General features: G+C 40.0%; 1 protein-coding gene across 3 annotated transcripts; it reads right to left on the reverse strand.

The window, feature by feature from the left end:
* Positions 1-27795, reverse strand: EDNRB (endothelin receptor type B). 3 transcript variants are annotated; one of them, XR_009631075.2, is made up of 9 exons: positions 27650-27795; positions 23992-24384; positions 13250-13362; positions 12373-12577; positions 10539-10688; positions 9017-9150; positions 6943-7051; positions 3861-3970; positions 1879-1965 (listed from the first exon to the last, which is right to left on the reverse strand). XR_009631075.2 is itself a non-coding variant. In XM_060769518.2 (8 exons), the coding sequence occupies exons 2-8, from the start codon at positions 24376-24378 to the stop codon at positions 1834-1836; spliced, it is 1230 nt and encodes a 409-aa protein (XP_060625501.2). In that variant the 5' UTR covers positions 24379-24384; positions 27650-27793; the 3' UTR covers positions 1-1833. The 3 variants fall into 3 exon arrangements, 2 of the variants coding, with proteins under 2 accessions (XP_060625501.2, XP_060625502.2); XM_060769518.2 differs by lacking the exon at positions 3861-3970 and having other exon boundaries at positions 1-1965; positions 27650-27793; XM_060769519.2 differs by lacking the exons at positions 3861-3970; positions 27650-27795 and having other exon boundaries at positions 1-1965; positions 23992-24466.
* Positions 27796-27826: the final 31 nt, after the last annotated feature.

Genomic DNA, 27826 nt, shown 5'->3' on the forward strand with positions numbered 1-27826 from the left:
TAGCCCCAGAGCTCTCTTTGGCTGTTCCTTCTATATAGCATTTTGGTTATATAGGCATTTCATTCACATCAGCCACTGTATGTCTCAGAATAAAGGTGCTATCATAGAATCAAAGAATTGGAGGAAACCACGAGGACCATCCAATCCCCTGACATCCAAGAGCACAGAATCAAAGCACCTCCGACAGATGGCCATCCAGCCTGTTTAAAAACCTCTAGAGAAGGAGACTTCATGATGCTCTGAGGCAGCACACTCTGCAGAGTGAAACTTTTGCACTGATGAACCTTTGGACTGATGACAACCCAATTATAAGGTTTTCTTGGCATGATTTATTCAGAGAAGGCTTACTATTACCTTCTTCTTAGGCAAAGATATAGTGACCACTCCAAAGTCAACCAATAGGTTTCCACAGTAGAGCAGGGATTGAAACTCTTATCTGTCACTCATAGGCTAAACCTACAATGTCATATAATGCAGTTTCAGAATGCAGATTAACTGCACTGAACTGGATTATATAGCAGTGTAGATCCAACCACAATCGAACGCTCGCAGTAATACACTATGTTGGCTCTCTTATTAATACTGGCAATAAACTTCAACCTGTGTTAAGTAATAGAATTATTTTTGAAATAGTACTCTGTGATGCATACATAAAATGCAAATGCTCCTGGCAGTTCATTTCACGTGTATTATAAACGCATTCTCTCTCTCTCATACAGACAATAACACTGGGACCAGCCCGTATTTTATTACTTACTAATCCAGGCTTAGTTATGTCTCAACCAGAATATTTACAAAAGCAGAACTAAAGTCTCCTTTGAAGGCTCCATAAAGGTGAAGGTTGAGATCCTCCACTCTTTCATATCTGCAGCTACAAAGGTTATCTATGATAGCTAGAGCTCTGTGAAAAGAAGTGATTTTTTTCGGCCATAGGACAGTATTAGTAACTTCTTGCTACACCAAGAAAAATATATATGAGAATAGGGATGCTCTTAATTATATTATAGGCAGGTCTAAAAAATGGGAGCCAATTTGCCAGGGCTATGTACTATTTTTTAAAAGTTGGGGATGAGAAGAAAATGCTATACTTGAGGAAGGAGAATGAGGAGATAAAATTTGAGTCTGATACAAATTAGGGAAAATTTCCTGGAAACTGCACACCAAATAAGTAACTCTGCCAAGATTTGCAAAGATCTGTTACTATCCTGTGTTGTTCTATCCCAAATTGCAGGTTTATATTTTCTTACCTAAGGATTACTTGTTTTTTTGTTTTGTTTAACTGGGCTCTTTTATTCTCTTCCTATCTACAGAGATAAAATTATTGATTGTTCCTCATCTGTGACATGAAGCAGCATGCCTGCTGTATTACAATATAGATACTTCACATCTGAGGTGGGATTATAGGTTAGACTGACAGACTCTTCTGTGACTCCCCCCCCCCCCAAAAAAAAACAAAACAAAAAGAAAAGAAAAAGATTACATTGATTTATAGACTAACCTGGCTTTCTCCCAACAATAGTCACATTATACTGTATACAGTGAGAATTATTACTCAGGCCTCCAGGGTCATACACAGCTATTTCATTTACAAGCCCTGGAGATGATCTGGAAGTGCTCATTCTGAAGAGTTTAAGTGCTTTGACAAGGATTTGTCTGCCTCTTGCAGGAATATTTTTGTGTGAAATAGTTGTGATCCTTGGATAGAGACTGGAAGTGATTTGAATATTATGCAACCCCCAATCCTTCCCCACCCTGCCAAAATGTGATGTCTTTATAATAGTCCTTTGTCATCCATCCACTGACAAAAATAACACTGAGAGCACGGTTGCTTCTTTAAGATGAACTGTATTTGTTGCTGGAGCGGAAATTGTCATATCCGTGATCATTGGCTCTGAATTTTAAGCAGGACTGTTTTTCTTCCAGGGAGAGCATATCTTTGGACTGGCACCAGCAACAGAGGCATGACTATTGAAAGGGAAGAGAATGTCTATTTAGAAGGATTGGTAGAACACAGTAAAATACAGAATTATTGTTGCCTATTTCACAGAGTGAATCCAGAACCATTTTTAGTTCATTAGGAGAAAGATGTTTGTGGTTGTAGCCTGTCTCATTAGTTCGCAGGGTATCAAACAGAAGGAGGATCTATGCAATAACTACTGGAAAGCGTGGGCCACATTTCCTCCCTGAATATTCTTACCTGCACTTTGTAGTCTCACATGCAGAGATTCCATCTCTTAAGGATGTCTTAATGGGCCTCTAGTCAGTAAACCTTCTACTTTGGTTGACAGTACTGAGGGGTCATAAATAAATCACAGTGCCTTAAACCAATTGCTTCAACACAGAGTACATCTGGATCTTGGGGTTACATCCATATCAACAATCTGAGTATTACTCTTTATAACAAGTACAGGCTGAGTATCCCTTATTGAGAATTCCAAACTCCAAAATGCCTTCTGATTATTCAGTGTATGTAAATTATGTTTTATGCATAAAAATTATTATCAATATTGTATATTAGCCATCCCTTGCCATGCGTTGTTGTGGCCCTATCTGTTTATATGTATGTGTGTGTGTGTGTGTGTGTGTGTGTATATATATATATATATATATATATATATATATATGGTTTTGTGCATGTGTGGTTTTGTGCATATTTTTTGTTTTTTGGCTTTTTAAGTCTCTTTTTCTGTGTTTTCCAGTGTTTTTAACAGTGATGGTAACTTGTTGGCCTGATAGGTGTATTGTGTCCAAATTTGGTGTCAATTTGTCCAGTGGTTTTTGAGTTCTGTTAATCCCATAAACGAACATTACATTTTAATTTCTATAGATAAAACTGTCTTCAGGCTAGATATATAAGGTGTATGTGACACCTACATGAAAGAGTGACGTTACAGGCCTGACATATTTGAGTGAACAAATGTGACATATTTGAGTGAGCAACTTCCCTGCCTGCTTACACAACATTAAAAATGGGCATATAGCCTGGTATCAGCTATAGACCACGGTCTTGACTAAGGTTACCCCATGGGTTTCTATAATTGAAAGGAGATTTGATCTTTGGTGTCCCAGAATCCTAGTTGAATATTCAAATGGCTTTTAGCAAAAACTAAACCTAAACTTTTCATGCTTACAGCACCCAGCTTCATAATATGTTTCTTATACAGACGTAACATATTTCATTATTTTTGCTTATACAGGACTAAAAAATAAATGAAGCTGAATTTGTGGGAGATTTATGGACATTTAATTAATTAAATGGCTAGTTTTCTCCCAATGTTGGAGCCCAAGGCAGTTCACACATGATTCAAACTTAAGTATAATTAAAACCACAATACGTATCAAATACAGTTAAACAAATTATTATACTACAATAACAAATGAATTAACACGCTAAAATCATGCCCCTTCCAAAATGAGAGAAAGTTAGTTCTATAATGCTGAGTGGTGAAATATGATATTGACTTGACGCTTGAAGGTGGAATTTCAGGAGGGAACAACATTTGTGCTATGGAGAATGAATCACACAGATAACACAATCAGACTACTTCGAGTGTGTATTCTTGCTTTATCTCTCTACAAAGAGAGATATGCAGATACGTCTGCATAAGCTAAGCAAGGCAAGACACAAAAGATATGTACATGAAATCTTCAGGGATGTGGTGCAGAAATCTCACTCTAAGGGTTGCAATTTGTTTGGTGCCATGGAAAATGAATGAGGATTTCAACAAAGGAAGTGAACATCATGTGGAAGGGAGAAATGACTCTTTAGAATGGACTCTCTCATGCCAATGACATGGATTATTTGAATGTAGAAGAGATGGGTTTTGATGAATGTACTAATCCCATGATGAATTGCTTGCCTGTGTGAAGGTTGTAGCCATCCTGCACCATGTAGATTAACTGGGGCAAGGAGTCAATAATTATGGTGCACCTCAACACCAACAACACTGGTGAATGTAGTCATGGAGTCCTGGAAAAAAAGTTGCTAGGTCAGAAGATGAAATCCCACATATGCCTTTGTAGGGTGCTGTTCCTTTTTCCATGTGCAGGGTCAGCAAGATAGGCAGAACCCAGCCATTTCAATGTGTGGATGGCAGTATCAGGGATTGGGTTTAACAGTAAATCACATGCTTTTGGATTCCCAAGGACCAATGGCTTTATCAGGCCAAAGTAGAACAGTGATAATAGTGCCATGAAATCCAACATTTATGCAAGTAGAGACTTGTGGAAAAGTTCAATATAGTATACACAAAAGCAAAACAACAGCAACAAAAACAGTTGATATACTGATAACAATAAGGATTCGGGAATCAAAAGAAAAGGAAAACACACATTAAATAAAACAAGCGCAAAAAAGATAAATCACACAAGAGTCAGGAAAGCTAAAAAAAATGATTTCTGTATTACAGATAGTATGAATGCTCGTTTTTTTTTAAAGTATTTCTATTCCACAAAGTTTAAGAAACTATGCCTCTTCTGGGTACTTTCAAAGGACCATAAGATTTTTAGTTTTCTAAGGATGTGGATAAATGCTTTACTGAGAGATACATAAAATGGTAATTCTTGGGATTCTCAGTTCTGGGTGTTCTTTAAGAGTATCTCCTCTTACATCTGCCCTCCTGTTTCCCATGGCATCTTCTAAGACATTCCTATATTCCTCCCTCCAAGCCTACATTATAATATTTATAGTCCCAAGTGAAGCACATTTTATTTTTACAAGTATTTTTAAGGATTGTTTTTAGTGTTTTTAGAACTTAATATTTTTATTTATTATTTATTATTAACCCTATTTATACCCCATCTTTTTCTACCCCAAGGGGGACTCAAGGCAGCTTATATATGGCAATTATTTGGTGCCTTAAATATATACAAACATTAAGTTTAAAATCAATTAAATTAAAATGAATACATATTAAATCTTTTAAAATTACATTCAATGTTAAAATCATCCCATCTAGAAATTGTAGTCTAAGGCAGTTCCGTAGTTATTGCACATACTCCAATTAGATTCTTGCACTGTGCTATTTTTCTTTTTTTTAACTGATTTTTATTGAGATTATATACACTAGTAGTTAAAAAGTGATGTGGTCTTTCCACTACAAAAGGAAAAAAGACAAAGAAGAAGGATAGGCACTGTGCTATTTTTCAAAAGCCTGATCCCAGAGCCAGGTTTTAACTCTGCTTCTGAAGGCTTGGAGGGAGAGGGCTGATTTAATGTTACTGGGGACGGAGTTATACAGCTGAAGGCCACCACTGGGAAGGCCCTGTCTCTCATCCCCACCAGTCGCTCTTGCAAAGAAGGTGGGACTGAGAGCAGGGCCTTCACAGACAATCTTAATCTCCAAGGTGGTTCATAGAGGAAGATATGTTTGGACAAGTAAACTTTGAATTGTGCTTGGTAGCAGACTGGCAACCAGTGGAGCTGACGTAACAAGGAGGGTTGTATGCTCCCTGAATGTCGCTCCAATGAGCAACCTGGCTGTTGCCCATTGGATCAATTGAAGCTTCTGAAACATCTTCAAAGGCAACCCCATGTAGAGGGCATTGCAGTAATCTATACGGGATATAACCAGAGCGTGGACCACTGTGGCCAAGTCTGACTTCCCAAGGTACAGGCGCAACAACTGGCACACAAGTTTTCGTTGTGCAAAAGCTCCCCTGGCCACTGCCGAAACCTGGGGTTCCAGGCTCAGTGATGTGCCCAGGATCACTACCAAGCTCCGAACCTGTGTCTTCAAGAGGAGTGTAACCTCATTCAGCACAGGCTGTAACCCTATAACCCTGTTTGGCCTTGCGACTGACCCAAACAATCTCTGTCTTGTCTAATAGTCTCTTAGCTTCCTCCTGATAGTTTTATTTCAGTTTTATGGACAATTATATTTTTATGATTGCTGCTGATTTCTATCTTGGTTTTATTATGTATCATTACTTTTCTTTTTTGTACTTTATATTTTCATGTATTATTTACTCCCCAGAGCACTCTTTCAATTAGGCAGTCTAAAAGTGCAAGTGAGCAAAGCTCTGAACAAACAAACAAGACAGAGATCGACCGACAGACAGACAGGTCCTGTGGGATTGTTATGCTAAATGTTGTATTTCTTAACATAGAAATCACAAAGACACCTGTGAATTGCATCCCATGGCACACAACCTAGTGTACAGTTCATGCTTAATCGCGTTATTTCTGCATTGTGGACAATGTGTTGTGAAGTGTGAAATATGCACTGATGCCTGCTGGGCCATCCTGTGGACTAAAAGATGAGCAATTCTTCATCTTGACAAGAGAGGAGTTTAAATGTTGGTGTATCTTGACTGTATTTATGAAGTATCAGTCAAGTTCATCCACATATACAGAAGTTGCAACCCAGCAAGTGTGTTCTGCAAATACAGTCAGGTCTTTCCCATAATTTGTCTCTTTGACTTTGGCTTTCTTATTCCTTTCCATAGTCAATAATAACCCTGTCTGTGCATTGCTCTCCCTATCCCCAGTGGCATGAAACATTGTTTCTTCAAAGTACTTTGAACTGCTTGTCATTTTTCCAAATAAGTTCCTGATTGCATATATATTTTTAAAAGCAATGTGTTCGTAACGTATCACTCTCATGTTAGCTTTATTTTTAAATATAAAGAAAAATACTGAGAAAAGTATCAAAATTTTTGCAAATATTTTGATGAGAAAATACAGTATGCCCCTACTCCAAGCAACGTTTTAGGAGTAATATATAAACAATACTATTTATCTTACAAAGTAATGATCCTGTCAGTTGTTATATTAAACAAAAATGCTATCCACTCAATTTTCACCCCCGCCCCACCATCCCTTACTAACTATTTCAAAATAGTTCCAATCAGCCTTCTGTACAATTGCTGTAAAAGTTATGTAGTGGTAGAGAATTCAACTTCAGTCAAATTCCACCTTAACAATGAATGTAAATATCCTACCTTAAAGCAGTTCTTGAATCTTTTGCTCACTAAGTACAGAGCAATGGGATTAATGCAGGAATTCAGAGATGCCATATTGATGCCAATGTAGTTTAACACCAGTAAAAAGCTGCATGAAAAATGGGTTAAAAAATCAAAATATGTTAGGGAGTAGTACTGCTGTTAGAACAGAGATGTGAAAAACCTGTTCATTTTATTTACACTCAGTGTCCCTGAATCTTTCACCTTTTTGTTTCATCCAAGTTCTGTATCATCAGGTTATTGTCCCCTTCCAGTACAGACATTTTAATGCATTCTGAATATACGTTGCTCTTCAATATATATTCATCTTTTACACATGGCTCTTAACATATACTTTTCCCACAGCTGTTAAGCTTGTGTATGTTTTTTAAATGCATGGGTCATGCACATTTATTTGTATATTATTGGTGGGGAAAGAATTTTGTGCATGCAGAAAGTGATGCTAGGAATCAAAGAGATGCATGTGTTTTCCTTAAAATTCTCAACCTAAAATGATTAAAAAACCCCTTTTGCTAATGCAGATTAACTTTTCACTCCTATGAGATAGACAGACTAAAATCCCCTTGACCCTAGTTATAGTGCTATGATTCCATTTCATCAGCCATGGCAATATCCTATAGGATCCTAGGATTTGCAGTTGAGGGAGGGGCCAAAGAGCACTTCTCATCAAAGTACAAATCCTGAGATTTCACAGGATGTAGTCACAGGAATTAGGGCTACTAATGTGTAATGTGAAACTCATATTTAAATATCCACTCAGCCAGTCCATTGGGTGACCTTTGACACTCACTTTTCTTTCCACCTTGCCAACCATAGATCAGTTTGGTACCTTTGGTACATAAAGGAAATGTGTAGAGGTAAAACACTTGGAAAGAATGACAGGTAACAATTGCTACTCTGCTGTAGTGCTGCATTTGACCTCCCTAAGGCTTAGGCTCAGAGCTCTGTGGCACACCAAATTCTTGTGAGGACTGTATCTGGCCTCCAGGCTGCATGTTGTGCAGGCCTGCTTTCTGGTCACCATGTCAGAAATGCCTTGAAGGCACACAACAATAATGCTACATACTGCTGTTCTTTGTGTGTGTGGACATAATCACACACAAAGACAGATAATATTCACTGTTGGCACATCTCACACTTCTTTAAGGGTATGATTTTGGGGACTCTCATGCCAAGCATGCACACTTCAATATTTACCAGTCCATAGTTGGCAAGCTATCACCAGAGAAACTAGTCAGTTTTTGAGAGGCATGTGATATTCAAGTGTAGGTAGAAGAGGCAAAACACTTTACTTAAAGTGGGCCTGTAGCTAGAATGATGGCACAGCAGGAAAAGCTATTTCATCATGATCTACTTAGCAGTACAAGAATGTACTTTTTGTGAGCAAACCTTGGTCCACGGGCTTAATGTGGCCCCAAGGATATTTTTTGTGCTGAGAGTCCCCATGCCCCGTGGAGACTGGAGATGTTTTCTTTTTTTCAAAACAGTACCTGCCAACCTTTTGAGTTGTCTTGGCCATTTTGCCACATGGGAGACTCATGTACATGTTTGACTTCTTGTTTGAAAAATAAGGCCAGCACAGGTCTAAAGAAGTTGGAGAAAATGTACCAACCTTACAAGTAGCACCCTTTAAGAGACGGAAAGCAGCACTATAATTCACCATGGAACAGAAAACCCTCCAAAACATTTTTGTGCCTGCCCAATTTTTGAGTGTGTGCATATATGTTTAAGTAAGGGGCCATGCTATTATATTATATTGTATGGCCCTCCATAGGGTCACACTGACAATGTCCCTGCAAAACCATGGCAGTTGTCATCCCTGAATATATGATCAATGATCACACAATGGACTGGGAAATTGAACAAATAACTGTTCTTGCATAGTCTTGACTGAACTACAAGCTTAATGAGAGTCCTATATATCTTCCATAATTCACAGCTATATCATCCTGCTCTGTGTTTTCTCATTACAACATTCCCTGCAATTTTCTGAGAAGCATAGTTGAAAAGTAAAAAAAAAACAATGGTGGTATATGCCATCATAACATCTTACCTCAAAAGTTCACATCTATTTGGGTCATTCTCATTATAAAGAGTGAACTTGAGTATTCTGCTGAGATGAAGAGGTAGCCAACATAAGGCAAAAACTAGCACTAAGCAGAAGACTGTTTTTGCCACTTCACGTCTCTGAAAGCAAAAACCATAATGGGCAGATTGGAGGGAGTTACAATCAAAGAAGCTGAATTTTACCATTTGAAAATGATCTCTGAAAACCCCTGGATTCACTCTATTTATTCTCCATAATGCCAAATATCCCATACTCCTATTTCTGGACTGACTATGAAAAGATAAGATGATTAGGCAAAATATTAAAGGTGCTTTGGGCGGATCCCAAGTGAATTGACTTTGGTCTCACTGATGCTTCAAAAGATAATTCTATTTCTGTTTTTTGTTAGGCATGGCTCTCTAACTACCTTAAATAGTTCCAACTTAGAAATTAATAAAAAGATAGAAATGTGGCTGGTAGCATTTGGATAGAGTAATTGTACACAGTCAAACAACACCAGCCAACCACCAAACTTTCTAACTTTATTTAGCTGCACAAATATCACTACTGCACTGGAAGATTAATGGTAATGACTCTGATCGAACAAGAGGAAGTCATAAGTATGGTAGTTTTAAAGAAGGCATCTCCATGTTTTCCCAGACCCCACACAGCACACCATTTCCATGTTTGGACAGCTAGGAGATAGATCTTTTAAATCTCTTTCATGCCTTGCATATTATTTCCCTGCCTTAGAAATACAGGACAGTAGAAACAAAATGTGATGCAAGAGGGTAGGCAATGTTATAACCTGGATGGGGCTTATGGGAGTTGTAGTCCAGAACATGTGGAGGAATATTTCCTATGCAAGTCTTGTAAAGGTGCTGGTTGTAAGCAACTCAACAAGCTAAAGGGTTTTAACTTTGTCCCATTGTATTAGCCAAATGCGGCTGATAGTAACAGATCTTCTTTATTAACACATGGGATTGCACTAGGGTGTACGCTTGAGTAGAGACATGCCCAGAACTAAGCTGTGTTTTGTATCACTGATAGGAATTTGCCAAAATTGGTAGGAATTACATTTGCTTCCATGCAGTTTGAGTTCACCCTGCTGTCTTTTGGCCCTGCCCACTGCTGTAATGCAAGCCCTGGGATCCTTTCCGAATTGGAAGCCAACCCCTGGAACAAAACAGACACCCTTTCCCATTTTTAACAGTCTTAGTAAAACTGGAATAGGTGGACAAGGGGATTCTGCAGAAAAAAGTCAGAAGAATCCATGTTCACGGCACAATCTGCTTCACTGGGAAATGTATGGGTATGATAGCAGTGCCCTTCAGACAACCTGGTAAACCTAAGAAAAGTCTACCTGACATTATCCATGTTTTATTTACCACAGCTCCCATAAGTTCCTGCCATTATATCCAGTGATAAGAAACAGAGGGCGTTGTGGTCCAAAAATATCAAGAAAGCACTAAGGATAGAAGCATTTTGTCCCTTTCAGAAACAACAGAGATGTCATAAATGTATTTACCTGTTTCAAATGGTCATTTAAAGCGATCTGCATCCCACTTTTCTTTCTCAACATCTCGCAGGTCATCAGTGTATAGAAAAGTGCTGTGATTGCCAGTGGCAAGCAGAAATAAAAACTGAAAAGCCACCAATCTTTAGCTTCCTTGTAACTCTAAGAGAGAACAGGTGGGGGATAACATTTTTGCATTATTACAATTTTTAAATTTTTTAACATGTCAATAAAAATGATAACCTTTATTCTGACACACAAAGGATTCTGATTGGAATACAGGGCACTTCCACACAGGACTTAAACACGTGCCAAAGTGGGCTTGAAAAACCCGTTTCAGCATGGGTTTAAGTCCACGCAATCCACCCAAAACCCAGGCTTTCCTGGGACGGGTAACTGCATGCCATCCCAATAACAATTGGGATGGCATGCAATCACCCCAAAGCCTCCCAAAACAACCCCTTAAACGTTTCTAAAAACTTACCCAGCCACTTATCTTCCTCTGAGTCCCCCCTCCTCCTCCCCCGGTCTCCTCGTGTGTCATTTCCTCATGCCAGGAAGGTGCAAGGAGGAAGATTATGGCAGCTGGGTAAGATTTTTAAACCTTTAAGGGGTTATTTTTGGCGTTTGATGAGAGGGAGTGGGTGCCTTCTTGGTTTTTTAGGGTCCTGGATGCAATCCCCAGGCCCTTACCAAATGTGGGCCCTGTGTTGATTGTGCATTTCTGCATGACAGGGGTTGGAGTGGATGGCCCTTGCAGTCTCTTCTAACTCTATTATTCTTTGTAATAAAATAAAAATAAAAGGCCTGTATTTTCCACTTTTGTGAAGATCATGTGCCTCTAACCATTGTGAAAGATGAGGGTGAACCAAATTTACAGTTCTCAGTCAGAGAGAACTGTAGCCTACAGGATTGCGTGGGACTTTTCCATGTTTATTGAAGTGGAGTTATAGTGTTAAATGGTGTTGTGTGTAAAGGGCCTATAGGGTCTGTCCATTCTGCCAGAAAAGTGGTGCTTAACCGCTTACAGGAGAAAAGCTCTCCCCACCTCACACAGTGGTAGCATCCTTGTCACTCTGGGAATGGGATGGAATGGGCATTAGGACCAACACCACTGGGAATTGGGACCATATTGTGAGCCATGGCAATGCATGATCCGGCTGCCTCACTGGAGGCATAGGAAGTTCAGAGAGACTTCTGGGCGGTAGTTAAAGCTAACCAGGTGGGAATCAGACTACCTGCCCGAACATATCTCCTGTTATGAACCATCACGGAGTTTAAGATCATCTGGAGAGGCCGTGGTCTCGATCCCACCGCCATCGCAAACGCGATTGGTGGGGATGAGGGACAGGGCCTTCTCAGCAGTGCCCCCCCCCCCCCCCCCGGTCTGTGGAACTCTCTCCCCAGGGACATCAGATTGGCCACTTCCCTCCTGTCTTTTAGAAGAAAACTCAAGACTTGGCTATGGGACCAAGTGTTTGACCATTGAATAGCAGCAAGTGGAAAGAAGACTTAGGCAACTCGTGACAATGAATTGACCCAGACTTGGATTTGTATTTTAACTGGTGTGTTTTAACTAATTGTTTTTAATTAACTGTTTTTAATGTATTTGTTGAATGTTTCATGATGGTGATGGCATCATATGGCGCTTGTTGTGAGACCGCCCTTAGTCCCCCTTGGGGGTGAGAAGGATGGGGTACAAATATAGGAAATAAATATATATGGGCTGAACAGAAACCATAGATGCCTAAGAGTTAAATTCGTAGGTTGAATAGAGGGTCAAGGCCATGGCTGGTGTTATAGTTATATCAAAGAAACAACAGGTCCATAAGACAGCACACCTTACCTGCATGAAAGAAGATTCTTGCCGAGGATTAAGTAGGCAAACCCTAAGTTTCTCTCCCTTGTAATCCATAGTAATCATATCAAAGCCGATGGCTTCAGGAATAGCTAAAACAAGGGACACAACCCAGATCAAGACAATTTCAACTGCTGTCCATTTTGGCACACCAATTCCCTTGATCCGGCTCCATGAAGCTACTGCTCGATATCTAAACACAAGAAGTAAACAATGGTTAGATACTGATTAAGACTTTCTTCAATGTGGTTTGGATTACAGCTCATATTCCCCTTGATCACTGGACATGCCAGATGGGAAAATGGTAGTGTAGAAGACACACTGAGCTGCAGGAAAACATTGGGTTGAGGAAGACTGATCTAATTGGAATGTTACACCAAGGAATGTATGTCTGCAGGGCAGGGGAGGCAAACTCCAGATATTTTGAGTTACACTTTTCATCATTTCTCCTTGCTGACCATGCTGGGTGGAGGCTGATGGGAGTTGTAATCCAAGTTATCTGGAGGGCCAACGGTACTGTATCCCTGCTTTAAGATTTAGCACAGTGTCATCATTTTTCAGCAGTATTTCCTCAGTCAGTAGACACATGTTGTACAGTTCTTAGGAAAGTGAAGAGATCTCTGAGCGCAAGCAGCCAGAAGGCAGAAGAGCAGTTTAGATCTTCAGTGAGAAAGTGGCAGGATTCCACTTTACTCTAAAATAAATTCCTTCCTGCCTTCCTTTCCCACATACCACCATCCTCCTCTCAGTCCTTTCTCTGATATTCACCAGTGTTTTCTGGATCTTCTATTTACCTTGCACCACATCTGCATATTGGGATTAAAAGAAGAGGAGGAGGAAAGAGGGAAAAAAGAATTGATCTCACCTGTCAATACTGAGAGCACATAAACTTAAGACGGTGATGCCCACTGATGTCTTTTGAATAAACGGGAACAATTTACATATTTCAACTCCAAAAGGCCAGTTTTCTGCATGAAGCTGTAGAGATAAAATAACCGACTGTTAACTACAGCATGCTGCAAATAGTTTGTGCAATTTTAATCCTTAGAATATGATGACTGCTTCTATACAGCCATTTAATCCATGCCAGGATGTGGATTTAAGAGCCAGTTCACTTTGGAGTGCCTACAATGGCATTGCTTGAACCAGCTGGAAGCTGGGACAGTGGTCACAAAGATCTGCGGAATATGGATCAAGCCAGTACAGATGTTTTTCTTTCTGCTGTTGGTATGCACTAATAAAAAAACAGCAGGGTGAGAAAGGCAGGGTATCAATGAAGTAAATAAATAAATAATAAACAGGAATCATGTACATACAATCATATATGCTTACTTTTCTCCCTATTCTGAAGGGTGGGGATTATACTTGCTGCTTTCCATCTCTCCCCCAACAATTTTAGCCAAATTTTAGATATTTTAAATTATATTTTAAGGATTCAATATGTTAGTAATTATGTGGATTACATTTGTTTATAATTTATTGAGTTGTTCTTGATTTTTTTATTGATTTGCTTATATATTACAGCTGGCATTGAATGTTTGCCATTGTTGTGAGCTGGCTATAAATAAAGTTTCATTTCATCATTTCATTAATTATATTATTAGGTTCTATGAATAAGGTAGGCAAAATAGAGGTTCCACCCTGACTTTGTAATCCTGGAACCTCAACATTTTTAACCAGTGTACCTATTAGCTTCCAGTTAGGTCAGTTGTTCTCAACTTGCGGGTCCTCAGATGTGTTGGCCTTCAACTCCCAGAAATCCCAACAGCTGGTAAACTGGCTGGGATTTCTGGGAGCTGTAGGTGAAAGCACCTGGGGACCCACAAATTGAGAACCACTTAGTTAGGTGATGAATCCTTTCCAAGTTTTTAAAGACCTGTTTGTATCTATTTTTGAACTATGGTTCAGCATCCTGATTAACTCCACAAAAAACTGGACTAAACATAGAATGGATCTACTGTCCACTCACATGGAAATAATGAGTTGTCATTACCTTCTGTCCATGAAATCCAGGAGTAAAAGTATGTTAAAACGACATCTTTTTTGGCCTTGCTCAAAAGAAAACTTTGATCCCAGAAAGCTCTGGGGACTGCAACTTTCCTTTTTGAAGATGTGGACAACATTTGCTTTGTTCCAGTCTGCTGGAACTTCTACTGTTCCCCAGGAATTCTTGAAGATGGTTGCTATTGTTTCTGAAATGACTTTGCCAATTCCTTTAATATCCTTGGATGTAATCCATCTTGATCTGAATACTTGAATTCATTTAGATTAGCCAGATATTCCTTTACTGCCATTTTATCTATTCTGTGCTGCATTTCCCTTGCTGCATCCTCTACTCCAGTGGTTCTCAACCTGTGGTTCCCCAAGTGTTTTGACCTAAACCCCCAGAAATCTCAGTTTACCAGCTGTTAGGATTTCTGGGAGTTGAAGGCCAAAACATCTGGGGACGCACAGGTTGAGAACCATTGCTCTACTCCATCTTCCTCAGTTGAGCACTGTTAACCTTTTGGGAGAAGACTGAGGCAAAGGATGCATTGAGTAGTTCTGCCTATTCTCTGTCCCCTGTTAGCATTTCACCATCACCTGTGTGTAGCAGCCCTACTAATTCCTTGTTCTTTCTTTTGTTAAGAACATAACAAAAAAGTCATTTTTATTGCTTTTAACCTCTCTAGCAAGCTTGAGATTTTTCTGCACTTTGTGTTTTCTAGCTTTCTCCCTACACATACTGGCTAGTCCTTTGAGTTCCTCCTTGGCGATTTCTCCCTTTTCCCATGACTTCTACATGTCCCCTTTAAATCTTAGCTCAACGGAAAGTTCCTTAGATATCAATTGTGTTTTTTTAAGGTACCTCCTATTTTTCCTCCTTATTGAAACACTTTGAAATTGTTCCTCCCAATATTTCCCTTTCCAAAAGCTGCCATCTATCATGAACACCATCTTTTACTATTCCTGACCATAGAATCATACTCAGCTTTGTCCCTAAGTTTACTGAAGTCAGCCTTTGAGTGTGTGAATTTGACCATGCTTGACTTCCCCTTTCCGCTGTAAAACAAACTCTGCAAGAATATGGTCACTCCCACTCCCACCTAAACAAATATGACATAATTAGCTACTGAACTACTGCAGTCTTATTTACCAGGTCATCACTGTTGGTTACGATTAGACCTAAAATGGTGCCTCTTCTAGGATTTACAACATGGATCTCCTCACAGATGTATGATGATTATGATGATGAGGTTTATTTATACCCTTCCTTGATATGCAGTGCAACTCCTCTTTTCCTTTTTGGTCTATTTTTGAGAAATAAGTTATACACCTCTATTACTATATTCCTAGCATGAGACTTGTCCTGACAGTTTTCAGTGATGGTAATTATAATATTTGCCTTGTTGTATAAACAGTTTAATTTCAGTAGCTAATAATAAGTTTGTGTTCTACTTAGATATCAAATGAAAGCATTGATTTTAGTTAAATTAGCCATGCAATTCTCTTGAATATTGTTCACATCCATAAATTGTACGGCATGGAAATTTCTGTCTGCCTGATTGGGACACATCTAAAAATAAGGGATGTTTTAGGCATCCTGTTCAGTCTATATAAAAGGAAAAGCATTCCAACTTTCAAATAGGGGACATTCCTTACAATGAGGTTGACCTGCCTGCCCTGTAAGGGACAAACTTTTAAATAAGGCAATCGCAGTTGATGGGGTTGTGATGGCTTTTTGGAGTGGGGAGTTTGGCTCCTGGACCTGACAAAGCTGCCCACCCTGCCTAAGTAATTAAACTCAAACAGCATAATAATAATAATAATAATAATAATAATAATAATGGAAATGTGGAATAATTTAAAATTTATTACCTAAGCGACAGGTAGAAAGGTCTTAGTATGTTTCATTTCCATTACCCAATATAAAAACATGTCAGAATGAAAGCCATCCTTTAAATTTTTTATTAAACATCCATGTATTGATTAGAGTTGGCATTTACTGATTAATTATGTCAAGTTTGAGTTGATTAATCTGATTAATTAAGTCAGTTAAGGCTTTCAACTTATTGTATCTGATGTTGTACACCTTCCAACAGAATTGACCTATCAGAAGAACAGATTCCTCCTTCTCTGCAGCCCCGAGCCAACTAGATCTGCTCTGTAGAGCCCCTCAACTCTCCACCGCACTTGAGCACTGCAAGCGAAAAGGAAGGAAAGCCCTGCATGCTGAGAGGGGAAATCAGTTCATGTTGGATGTAATACACCGGATGATCTAAAATTAGCATTTGGGTTACAAGCTGACAATGCTATTTTCTTGACCAGATCTTGGAAAAGTCACCTTTTAAAACTACACTCTCCAGAATCCACATTTCATCCATGACTTCATTTTATGTATATGCTTCTTGTCCCTACTGAGCCAGGAATCAATACATGTTGAGTATCCCTTATCTGAAATGCTTGGAGTCAGAGATATTTTGGATTTCAGAATGTATTTTTTAGATTTTGGAGTACCTGTATTTGCATATACATGCATACTGAGGTGTCTTGGACTTGGGACCCAAATCTCAGCATTAAATTAATTTGTGTTTCATGTGTGGCAGCAGGAGGAGGGTATAAGCAGTGAAAAGGGAGGAGGCAGTAAGCAACTTAAATAGCAGAAGTATTCTGTATACTATCCTGAGACCTGTGCCCACTCTGATCTCACTCTTTCCTCTCTACCGCTCCATCCTCTTGGCTATTCCTGTCCACATGTAGCTGGACTCAGCCTCCCTGTCAGAACAGGGTTTTTAAAAATGTGTTTGAGGAACCTAGAAATATTTGTGGTTTTCCCACTTTTCCAGGGTTCCTGTACCTTTGATCCCTGTGTAAACAGAGGTCCAACTGTATATTCAAAGGGGACCATGCACATACAGGGATCAACCAGAGGACAGATAGGGTTCTTTTTAAACTGGTGTATTTTTATTTCAGTCATTTAACTGTGTTTTCATAGGATAGCACTGATGGTCTTTCCAATGCCCTTACAGTCAATTCTATTATAAGCCACTGGAGTCCCAGTTTAGGGAGAAGGCAAACAAATAATATTTGAATCAAAGCCATCTAACAATACTACAATTGCAACTATCTGACTTTATAAGGTGATGCAATTGTAGTGTCGTTACACGGCTTGGATATAACTGACAATGTGCAAATTGCCACTGCAGTAATGGAGTCAGTGTATAAATTATGCAAACAAAATAATCTGAACGGCATAGCTTATAGCTCAGTCATCACCCTATTAAAAATGTCATTCACTGCAGTCATCAAACCAGTTAGCCTAGAATTGTTGCACAGAGCTGTTCCAAGAGAAAACTGGATAGCTTTTAGCCTGGATTACTGCAGTGTTGTCCCTCACCAGCAACTTTTAGAATAAGGCCTTGGGTAGAGTGGGAGTCTTTTTTGACTAGAGCCTAAAAGTCACCGTTATCTCATAGCCACTTCTAGAGCTGTAGCCTAAATATATATCTTTTTCAGATTTGAGATGTTCTTAGTGTTTAGGAGGGCTTAAAAACACCCAACCCTACTAAACAGGTCCAAATGGCAACAGGAGGTAGGCATTGGGAAGTGACAATTTGTAGTAGGAAAGGGAGGAAAAGAGGAAGTCTAAGGCTGTTTGTAAAAAGTCTTTTTTGCTGATGACATCTGGATTTGGAGAAGGACATTGATTAATTTAGAGGAGGAGGAGACAGTGGCTGTTGGTGCTCTGCAAGGCAAGGGGCAGAAGAGACAGACGTGGGAGCAGGAGACAGAAGAGGGGTGATAACAGTCTACAGATAAGCCTCAGTGGAATGGAATAAGAGATACACAAAGGTTTATGAGCATGGATATAATCTATAAAGCTATTGCAAATGCCAAGCATTGCCTGTACTTTTCTGTAACAGAACATGCAGGTCCTCCAATGCCTGCAAGCTGTAGTATGGAGTCATAACCAGTCCAGACTCCTTAAGAGCAAACTCTCCTTCCCAGTACACGTGGATCAAAACAGCAATGTCTCACATTTCTCCTGCATTTACTAGGATTTAATCAACCAGTTTAATAGTATCAGCTTTATGCCAGTTTGATGCATGTGTCATAGCATTCGTATGTGTTTCATAGGGTTTTCTTAGGCAAGGGATACTCCGAAGCGGCTTCCCATTGCCTTCTGTCCTGAAATACAGCATATAGACCCTGTATTCCTTGATGGCTCAGTTGGATACAGAAGTTTATTCCTTGGGATGTAATTCACAAAAACTCATGCTAGACTCAAGTCCAGTTATGCCTTTTAACCCTTTTCTTCCTTGCTTTTGTATTATACATTTTAAGCACTTTTGTGCGAGCCACTGTGGCACAATGGGTTAAAGCATTGTGCAGGCCGAACTGCTGACCTGAAGACCTGGTTGGTGATTCGAATCCACGAGATGGGATGAGCTCCCATCTGTCAGCTCCAGCTTCCTATGCAGGGACATGAGAGAAACCTCCCTCAGGATGGTAACACATCTGGGCATCCCCTGGGCAACGTTCTTGAAGACAGCCAATTATCTCAAACCAGAAGTAACTTGCAGTATATTCCTAAGCCACTTCTGATATGATAAAATAATAATAATAATAATAATAATAATAATAATAATAATAATAACTTTATTCTTCTATCCCACCTCCACCTCCCCTGGGAAAAGTGGGCATGTGCAGAATGAAGAGAAAAGAAATCTGTTCCAAGACTTCCTAAGATAACTGATTAAATTAAATTACATGTCTCCCGATGAGCACACTCTTGGTAATCTCAGACTAAGACAGATCTGAGAGTTTATATTTGACCCTTGACAGAGATGAGAGATTAAGGGCCCATTAAGGAGAGAGCAAGAGCTGGTTGCAGAGGAAAGGAACAAACAACATTTGAAGTCACCTGGTCCAATTTTCTTCTGATGTAGGAAATCTGCTACTGTACTTTCCCTGACATATGGCCATTCATCCTCTGTTCAAAAATATCTAATGAAAGAGACTTTACTGTTTCTGACTTACAGTCAGGCCTTCCTATCCACGGATTCGGCATCCAAGGATTCAATCAATCACAGCTTGAAAATATTTGAAAAAAAGAACTTGATTTTTCAAATTTTGATTTTACAAAGTTGGGTAAACCTACAACGCAGAGCTGCTTCACTGCCTGTTACCTATATGGTATACAGAGCACGTCGCATGAGGGTGAGAGTACACAGCCCTGCCGTACTGTTTTTCCAATCTTGAACTAGTCGGTTGTTCCATGATCTGTTCTTATTGTTGCTACTTGGTTGTTATACAGATTCCTCAGGAGACAGCCAAAGAGTCTTGGTATCCCCATACCACCAAGAACTTGCCACAATTTATTATGATCCACACAGTCAAAGATTTTAGAATAGTCAATACAGTCAACAAAAGACCCCGGTAGACTTCGATAAAACACCCAAAGCTTGGAAATACTCCTTTTTAAAGGTATAACTCTCAGAATCCCAAGGTCAGTGGAGCTACTGAAGAGATTCTGAGAGTAGACATCCCAAATAAGTATATTTTACTGCATTGAAACTATCTCTTCAGTGTCATAACACTCCCCCAAAAGCTTGATATCAGAAGGTTGAGAGTACATATTGGAAACACCTTGGTTGAGTCACTTCTGCATGAGCTTTGCAGCAAAGCCAAGCACATGGAGTGGGGTGGAGTGGGGGGCAGAACTCATGAGCTAAGCCAGGAAGCTTGTACAGGAAATGCAACCCATTCCTGGCTCTAAATGCGAGGACGTCATGGGAGGAGCGTATTTGCATACATATGCAACAATGGGAATGCTAATTTTATCTGACAAAGCGTAAATGTTAGCTATCAAGAAAAAGTGGCTAAAAATTCTCGGGATTCAACAACAACAAAACAACTTAAGGCCAAGGATTTTTTTTCAACCACCTGTTCAAGTTTGGTATGGAAAATATAAAGCTGCCACACAGGAAACAAACTTTCTTGTTATGATGTTTTGGGGTATCTGTAAGATCTCTGGGGAATGTGGAGACTGGGAGCAGGAAGGGATCTGGTGAGCTTTTGTCTGTATTAAATAGATTTGTTTTTCAGCTACAGTTGATGGATCATCCAGACTGGGATGAAAACAGAAAGGTGTTAGTAGGATACACATGGAGAGTGGCAAGATGAAAGAATAAGAATTATGCTTTTTTTCATGCCAGGATTGACATGAGAATATACTGCAAGTTGGTTCTGGTGTGAGAGAACTGACTGTCTGCAAGGACATTGCTCAGGGGATGCCTGGATGTTTTACCATCCTGTGAGAGGCTTCTCTCATATCCCTGAGTGGGTTCCCTGGACTCAAACCGTCAACCTTTCAGTCAGCAGTTCAGCCTGCACAAGGCTTTAACCCATTTCGCCACCGGCGTCTCCTAGAATTAGGCTGATTCAGGGTGCATCTAAACTGTAGAATGAATGCAGCTTGACATCACTGTAACTACCATGGCTCATTACTATGGAGTCCTTGGAGTTTCATACGGCATCAGCACTCTTTGGCAGAGAAAGTTGCAGACCTTGTAAAACTACCACTCCCAGTATTCCATGGCATTGAGCCGTAACAGTTAACGTGGGGTCAAAATGCATTAATTCTAGAGTGTAGCTGCACCCTCAATTTGTCTTTAATGTAACACTGGTCTCGCAAATTCTTCTTGGGACTACAGATTCCAACACGAACAACCAGTTTGCTCAATGGTCAATGATGATGGAGGCTTGGCTTCAGTTCCATTTTTATTTATGTTTGGGAAAGGGCACTGAAATAGATGACTTTATGCTTGCGTTGCTATTTTGACTACAATATTCATCTGTTAGCACCCCCCCCCCCCAGTGGCACAGTGGGTTAAACCACTGAGCTACTGAACTTGCTGACTGAAAGGTTGCCAGTTCGAATCCGGGGAGTGGGGTGAACTCCTGCTGTTAGGCCGAGCTTCTACCAATCTAGCTGTTTGAAAACATGCAAGTGTGATTAGATCAATAGGTATCGGTTCTGCAGTAAGATAACGTTACCTCCATGAAGTCATGCCGGCCACATGACCTTGGAGGTGTCTACAGACAATGCCGGCTCTTCAGCTTAGAAAGGGAGATGAGCACCAACTCTTAGAGTCGGACAAACTAGACTTAATGTCAGGGGAAACCTTTACCTATGTGTAAACCTAAATCCAGTTGTTATTTCATCCCTGTGGGATTTAACTGGTTTAACCAATGAATGCAACAACTGAACATGTCTGATGCCCCCAGATTGCTTACATTACATTATACAACAATAGGGGTCAGTTAATTGTAGTCTGTTAGATCCGAATAATTCAGCTATATCAATTTCTCAGGAATAGATAGGACTAGAACTATCTGAAATATTATCCTCAGCCACACTGATAAAACCGTAAGTGACTCGTGCAAGTCAGCCAAGCCACAAATATCTAGTCACCCTCTGTGACAAAGGGAACAATGTATTTTTTATTCCCCAAAGATTGGCTAACTTGACCTGCCATGAAACAAAGACTTTGGAGTTCAACTCCCAGAAGCCTCAGCTAGCGTAACCAGTGATATGGGATTATGAGAAGTGTATCCTCAAAGATTCTGGAAATCAAAAGGCCTACAGAGTATTATCAAGGGGATTCCTATCTCAGCAGTTGGTTCCCCTTTGCACTTCTGTCAATGCTCATCTCTGAGCATTGTTCAGGATGATTTGAGCTGGTGAGATGCATTGATAATTCTGTCTTTCATGGATATTTCCAGTTTGATTTAGTTTTAAATCTGATACCAAAAGACATCAGTTTGCTTATTTTTTTACTCTATTCTTCATTAAAAATTTTATGCGCATCCAGTATAACATCTGTTTCCCTCAATGAGAAACAAAGGACACAAACCAATCCATTTCTGGGTTGCTGTGAGTTTTCTGGGCTGTATGGCCATGTTCCAGAAGCATTCTCTCCTGGTGTTTCGCCCACATCTATGGCAGGCATCCTCAGAGGTTGTGAGGTCTGTTGGAAACTAGGAAAATTGGGTTTATGTATCTGTGGAAGGTCCAGAGTGGAAGAAAGAACTTTTGTCTGCTTGAGGCAAGTGTGAATATTGCAGTTGGCCACCTTGATTGGCACTGAATAGCCTTGTAGCCTCAAGGTTTGGCTGCTTCCTGCCTGGGGAAATCCTTTTTTGGGAGGTAATTAGCTGGCCCTGATTGTTTCCTGTCTGGAATTCCCTTGTTTTCTGAGTGTTGTGATTTTAGAGTTTATTTTTTTAATACTAGTAGCCAGATTTTGTTCATTTTCCTGGGGACAGTAAATAAAGAGCAACACTTAGAAAACACAGGAAGTCCTTTCAAGGCATGGGGATCCTGTGTGGGAAGTTTGTTGGTGGGGTTCGGAATGCTCAACTACAACTCCCAAATGACCAAATCAATCCCCCATCCCCAACCCCACCAGCATTCAAATTTGGACGTATTGAGTAGTTGTGCAAAATTTGGTCCAGTGAATGAAAATACATCCTGCATATCAGATATTGACATGACAATTCATAACAGCAGCAAAATTACAGTTATGAAGTAGCAATGAAAATAATCGTATGGTTGGGGGTCACCACAACATGAGGAACTGTATTACTGGGTCTCAGCATTAGGAAGGTTGAGAAACACTGACTTAAGGAGTGGCCCTCCATACATTGCAAAGATTATTGCCAGGTCTCAGAAACAGTTTTCTCTCTCTGGACCTCACATCCATGCTCTGATAACATTAGGAATAACTTTCTATCTGTGAGAGCTGTTCAGCAGTGGAACTCTCTGCCCTGGAATGTCACGGGGGCTCCTTTTTTGAGGCTTTAAAACAGAGGCTGGATGGCCATCTGTCGGGAGTGCTTCAAATGTGATTTTTCTGCTTCTTGGCAGGGAGTTGGGCTGGATGGCCCATGAAGTCTCTCCCAACTCTATGATTCTATAATACTCTGAATTCTGGTTGCATGTACTGTTAGATGCAAACAACACCAACACTTTGGGAAAGGCAATAATAATAATAATAATAATAATAATAATAATAATTTATTTATTTACTGTATTTGTATATTGTCTTTCTCAGCCAATTGGTGACTCAAGGCAGTTTCCAACAAATCAGTATACATAAAACATAATATAGATAAAAACACATTAAACAGTGTAAGACATCACAAAAGCAATAAAAACAACATCATCATAATTAATAATAATAATAATAATAAAAAAATCCCAGGGCAAAAACGTCTTTAGTCGCAGAAGCCAACTTCAGTCCTTTCCCACTCATTTTATCTTCAAGTGGGAAAAGTTTCAGAAGCCCTGGAACTGGATATGCCCACGTAAACACTGCATGTTGCTGCTAAGAGATTCGTGACCCCAGTTTAAGAAGCAGTGTCTAACACGTTTGAATGGAAGCGCCTCCTCTCCCCCCAATCATCCCTACATTGCTTTTTGGGACAGATCCCACAAGGAGCCAAGTGGCACCCCTTCCTTCCTTCCTTCCTTCCTTCCTTCCTTCCTTCCTTCCTTCCTTCCTTCCTTCCTTCCTTCCTTCCTTCCTTCCTTCCTTCCTTCCTTCCTTCCCTTGCCTTTACCTTGTAGAGGTTGATGGGGATGTCGATGACGATGAGGAGCAGGTCTCCCAGGGCCAGGCTGGCGATGAGGATGTTGGGCCCGTTCCTCATGCACTTGTTCTTGTAGATGATGCGGAGCAGCGTGGAGTTGCCGATGATGCCCAGCACGAAGACCAGGCAGGCCACCACCGTGTTGATGTACTTGAAGGTCTTGGCCACGGCCGTCCTGCTCGTGCACGGAGGCGGCGGCGGCGGCGGCGGGAGAGCGGGGCCGCCGTCCAGGGAGGCGTTGAGGGGAGCCGCCGTCCCTTTGCCTCCCGCCGGGGCCACACCGCCTTCGCCTTCCCCCAGAGCCGCGCCGCCGGGCAGCCCGAGCAGCGCCACGACGAGCAGCCCGAGGCGCAGCATGCTCGCCTGAAAACCAGAGAGAGACCACCGCGAGTGAGCAGCCGCCGGAGCGCACGAGTCCCGTAGGCTGCTTGCGCGACAAGCCCTCCAGGGGGAGGCGAGCGAGGAGGACAGCGCGCGTCGCAGCCAATCAGCGCCCTCGCCGCTTCTCACGTTCCAATCAACCCCTCCCCTCCTCCCCAGCCTCCTATCTTGGGAAAGCCCACCCCTCTCCTACACATTAGGAAAAACTTCCTGATGGGAAGAGCCGTTCTGCAGTGGAGGGTTCTTCTCTAGAGGTTCCCAAACAGAGGCTGGATGGCCATTTGCCAGAAGTGCTTTGATTGGGTAGCATGGGGTTGGACGGGGTGGTCCTTGGGGGTCTCTTCCAACTCTAGGATTCAATTTCCCGGGTGGACAGAAAAGCTTTGGAAGGGAATAAGCAAAAGCCTCAAATCTGCTTTGTGTCTCCTTGTGGAGAGAAAAAGATAGACCTAATACTAATACTGCTAATAATAACAATACTCCTGACCTCATAATATTTATAATATAATATATTATAGTTATATATAATATATATTTGTATATTATATAAATATATAAATGTATATATTATATAAATATAATATAAATGTATTTTTATCTCTCTCTCTCTCTCTCTCTATATATAATGTAATGTTAGTTTGTGGGATTAACATAACTCAAAAACCACTGGGTGGATTGACACCAAATTTGGACACAATACACCACTCAGGCTAAGGAGTGGCCATCCCTCATAAAAAACACAAAAACACAGCAGAAGAAACTTAAAAAGCCAACTTAAAAAACTTAAAAAGCCAAAAAACAAAAATTACATTACAATGCATGCGCAAAACCACACACACACATACACACATATATATATGCAAACACACATACACATTTACACAAATACATTGCACACACATATATACACACATAACACTCATATGCAGACTGGGCCACAGCAATGTGTGGCAGGGGATGGTTAGTGTGTGTGTGTGTGTGTGTGTATGTGTATATAATTGTTTGTGTGATTAACATAACTCAAAAACCACTGGGTGAATTGACACCAAATTTGGACACAAGACACCTATCGGGCCAACAAGTAACCATCACTCATAAAAACACTGAAAAACACAACAGAGGGGACTTAAAAAGCAAAAATAAAAATACATTTACAACGTATGTGCAAAACCACATACACACAAAACATATATACACAGACTGGGCCACAGCAATGCATGGCAGGGGACAGCTAGTGTGTATGTATGTGTGTGTGTTTGCCATACTTGTACCCCGCTCTTCTCTACCCCGACAGTGGGACTCAAGGCAGCTTACAATGGCCCAACGTTATGCCTCAACACAATCACTTAAACATTTCAAAAATTGCCACATATTAAACAGAGTTAAAACAGATTTAAAAAGTTAAAAACGTAGAAACATGCCATACAAGTTCATGGTCTGAGTCCATTATATTATAAATATTATAATATAAATGTATATATAATACAAATATTATATTTATATAGAATATATATTTATATAGAATAAAAGTATATATAATATAAATATTATAATATACATTTATATTATATATAAATATATTTATATATAATATAATATATTTATATATAATATTCATATTATTTATAAATAAATAATAATAAACTACTCTGAGAAATCCAAATTCAGACTGACAGAGTTTTGGAGCACATTACTCCTGACCTCACGATCATGTAAAAAAAAAAAAAGCTATATGGATCTTTGATGTTGCAATCCCAGATGACAGCAGAATTGTTGAGAAAAGGTTACACGATATGAGGATTGAAAGATCGAACTGCAAAGACTCTGGCACAAGCCAGTCAAGGTGGACCCAGTGGTGATGGGCACACTGACTGCAGTGCCTAAAGACCTTGGCCTGCTCTTAGAAACAATTGGAGCTGACAAAATTGCCATCTGTCAGCTGCAAAAGGCTACTCTACTCAGATCTGCACGCCTTATTCGCTGATACATCATACAGTCCTAGACACTTGGGATGTGTCTGACATGTGAGCAAATACAAAAGCCTGCTTATCTTGTTTGCTGTGTACTAATCTTGTTGTGTATCAAATAATAAACCAATATCTCATTTGGGCAATAATACCCCTATTACTTTTTAAAGTACATAAATTAAAGTACTTTAAATCCTATGGCTTTTGTAATATTTTTGTTAGAGTTATCTCATAGAATCATAGATTGATAGAGTTGGAAGAGACCACATGGGCCATCTTGTCCAACCATCTGCCATGCAAGAAAAGCCCAATCAAAGCATCCCCAACAGATGGTTGTTCAGCCTCTGTTTAAAAGCCCCGAAGGCAGAGAGTTCCACTGTTGAAAAGCTTTTCCAGTTAGGAAGTTCTTCCTAATGTTCAGGTTGAATCTCCTTTCCTGTGATTTGAACCCATTGCTCCGAGTCCTTCCACACAGTCTTATAACCCAGAATAGATGTCAGATAATCCACAATAGTTATCTGAGTCTACACTGCCATATCAATATCAGTTCAATGAGGATGGTATCCAGACTTTTGATTATTTAGTTGCCCTTAAAATGTTTCCATCTTTAAAACAAGGAACAAAGTTTCCCTATTGGAACAATTTTGCCTTTTTAAAAATATGCTCATTTGTTCAGTCCATCTCGGAGGGCATAAGGTGCTGGGACTTTACATTTCTTGAGGCTTGCTTAGGCAAGGAATATTCAGAGTTAGTTTAGTCAGTTTCTTTCCCCTATTCAAACAACAAGGATAGAAAAATCAGTTCCTGTATTCAGTAACATGAGTATAGTATTTGTACTAACTCAAAAACCATGTGAGATTTAGAAAAACCCTTCTTATTCAATTTGGAACAACCAGAGGAGCATCAATAACAATGCAAGTTTTTTTCTTGCATTGTTTATATTAATTAATGAAGTTAATTAATTCAGACTTGGCCATTCCATCAAAAAAAAAGAAGCCCAAGGCTTTCATACACCTGTTGAGGCAAACTGTCTTTGACCTGCTGCGTCTTGAGTTCTTCCAGTGTTTAGCTCTTAGGAATTATTTTCCCCCTCAATCTTTTTCATTAGGCAGTCAGTCAAATCCCACTGATTTCATTAACTCTGCTTCCAAGCAAGAGCTCATTGAAACGGATGGCTTAAAGAAAATGAAATAAAATGAGCATTACATTCAAACAAGGCACATTCTGCTTTTCTCCGTAAAACCACATGTTCTTCTTTAATGGGTTTAATTGCTCTTTACCTTGAAAATACTCCAAGCAGCGAAAGCTCTTTCTTGTCTTAGACAGCCAGACTGCACACTCCTTGGCAGGAACCTTCACTTCACGGGGGTTTTGTAGCAGCTGGGAAGCAGAGATGAGTGAGCTGAAAACTGTTATGTGCTTAATTTCTAGCAAATGGGGACAGCCTCCCTGTTTCT

This window comes from Anolis sagrei, chromosome 3 (assembly GCF_037176765.1).
Source record: "Anolis sagrei isolate rAnoSag1 chromosome 3, rAnoSag1.mat, whole genome shotgun sequence".
In the NCBI taxonomy this organism is placed as follows: Eukaryota; Metazoa; Chordata; class Lepidosauria; order Squamata; family Dactyloidae; genus Anolis; species Anolis sagrei.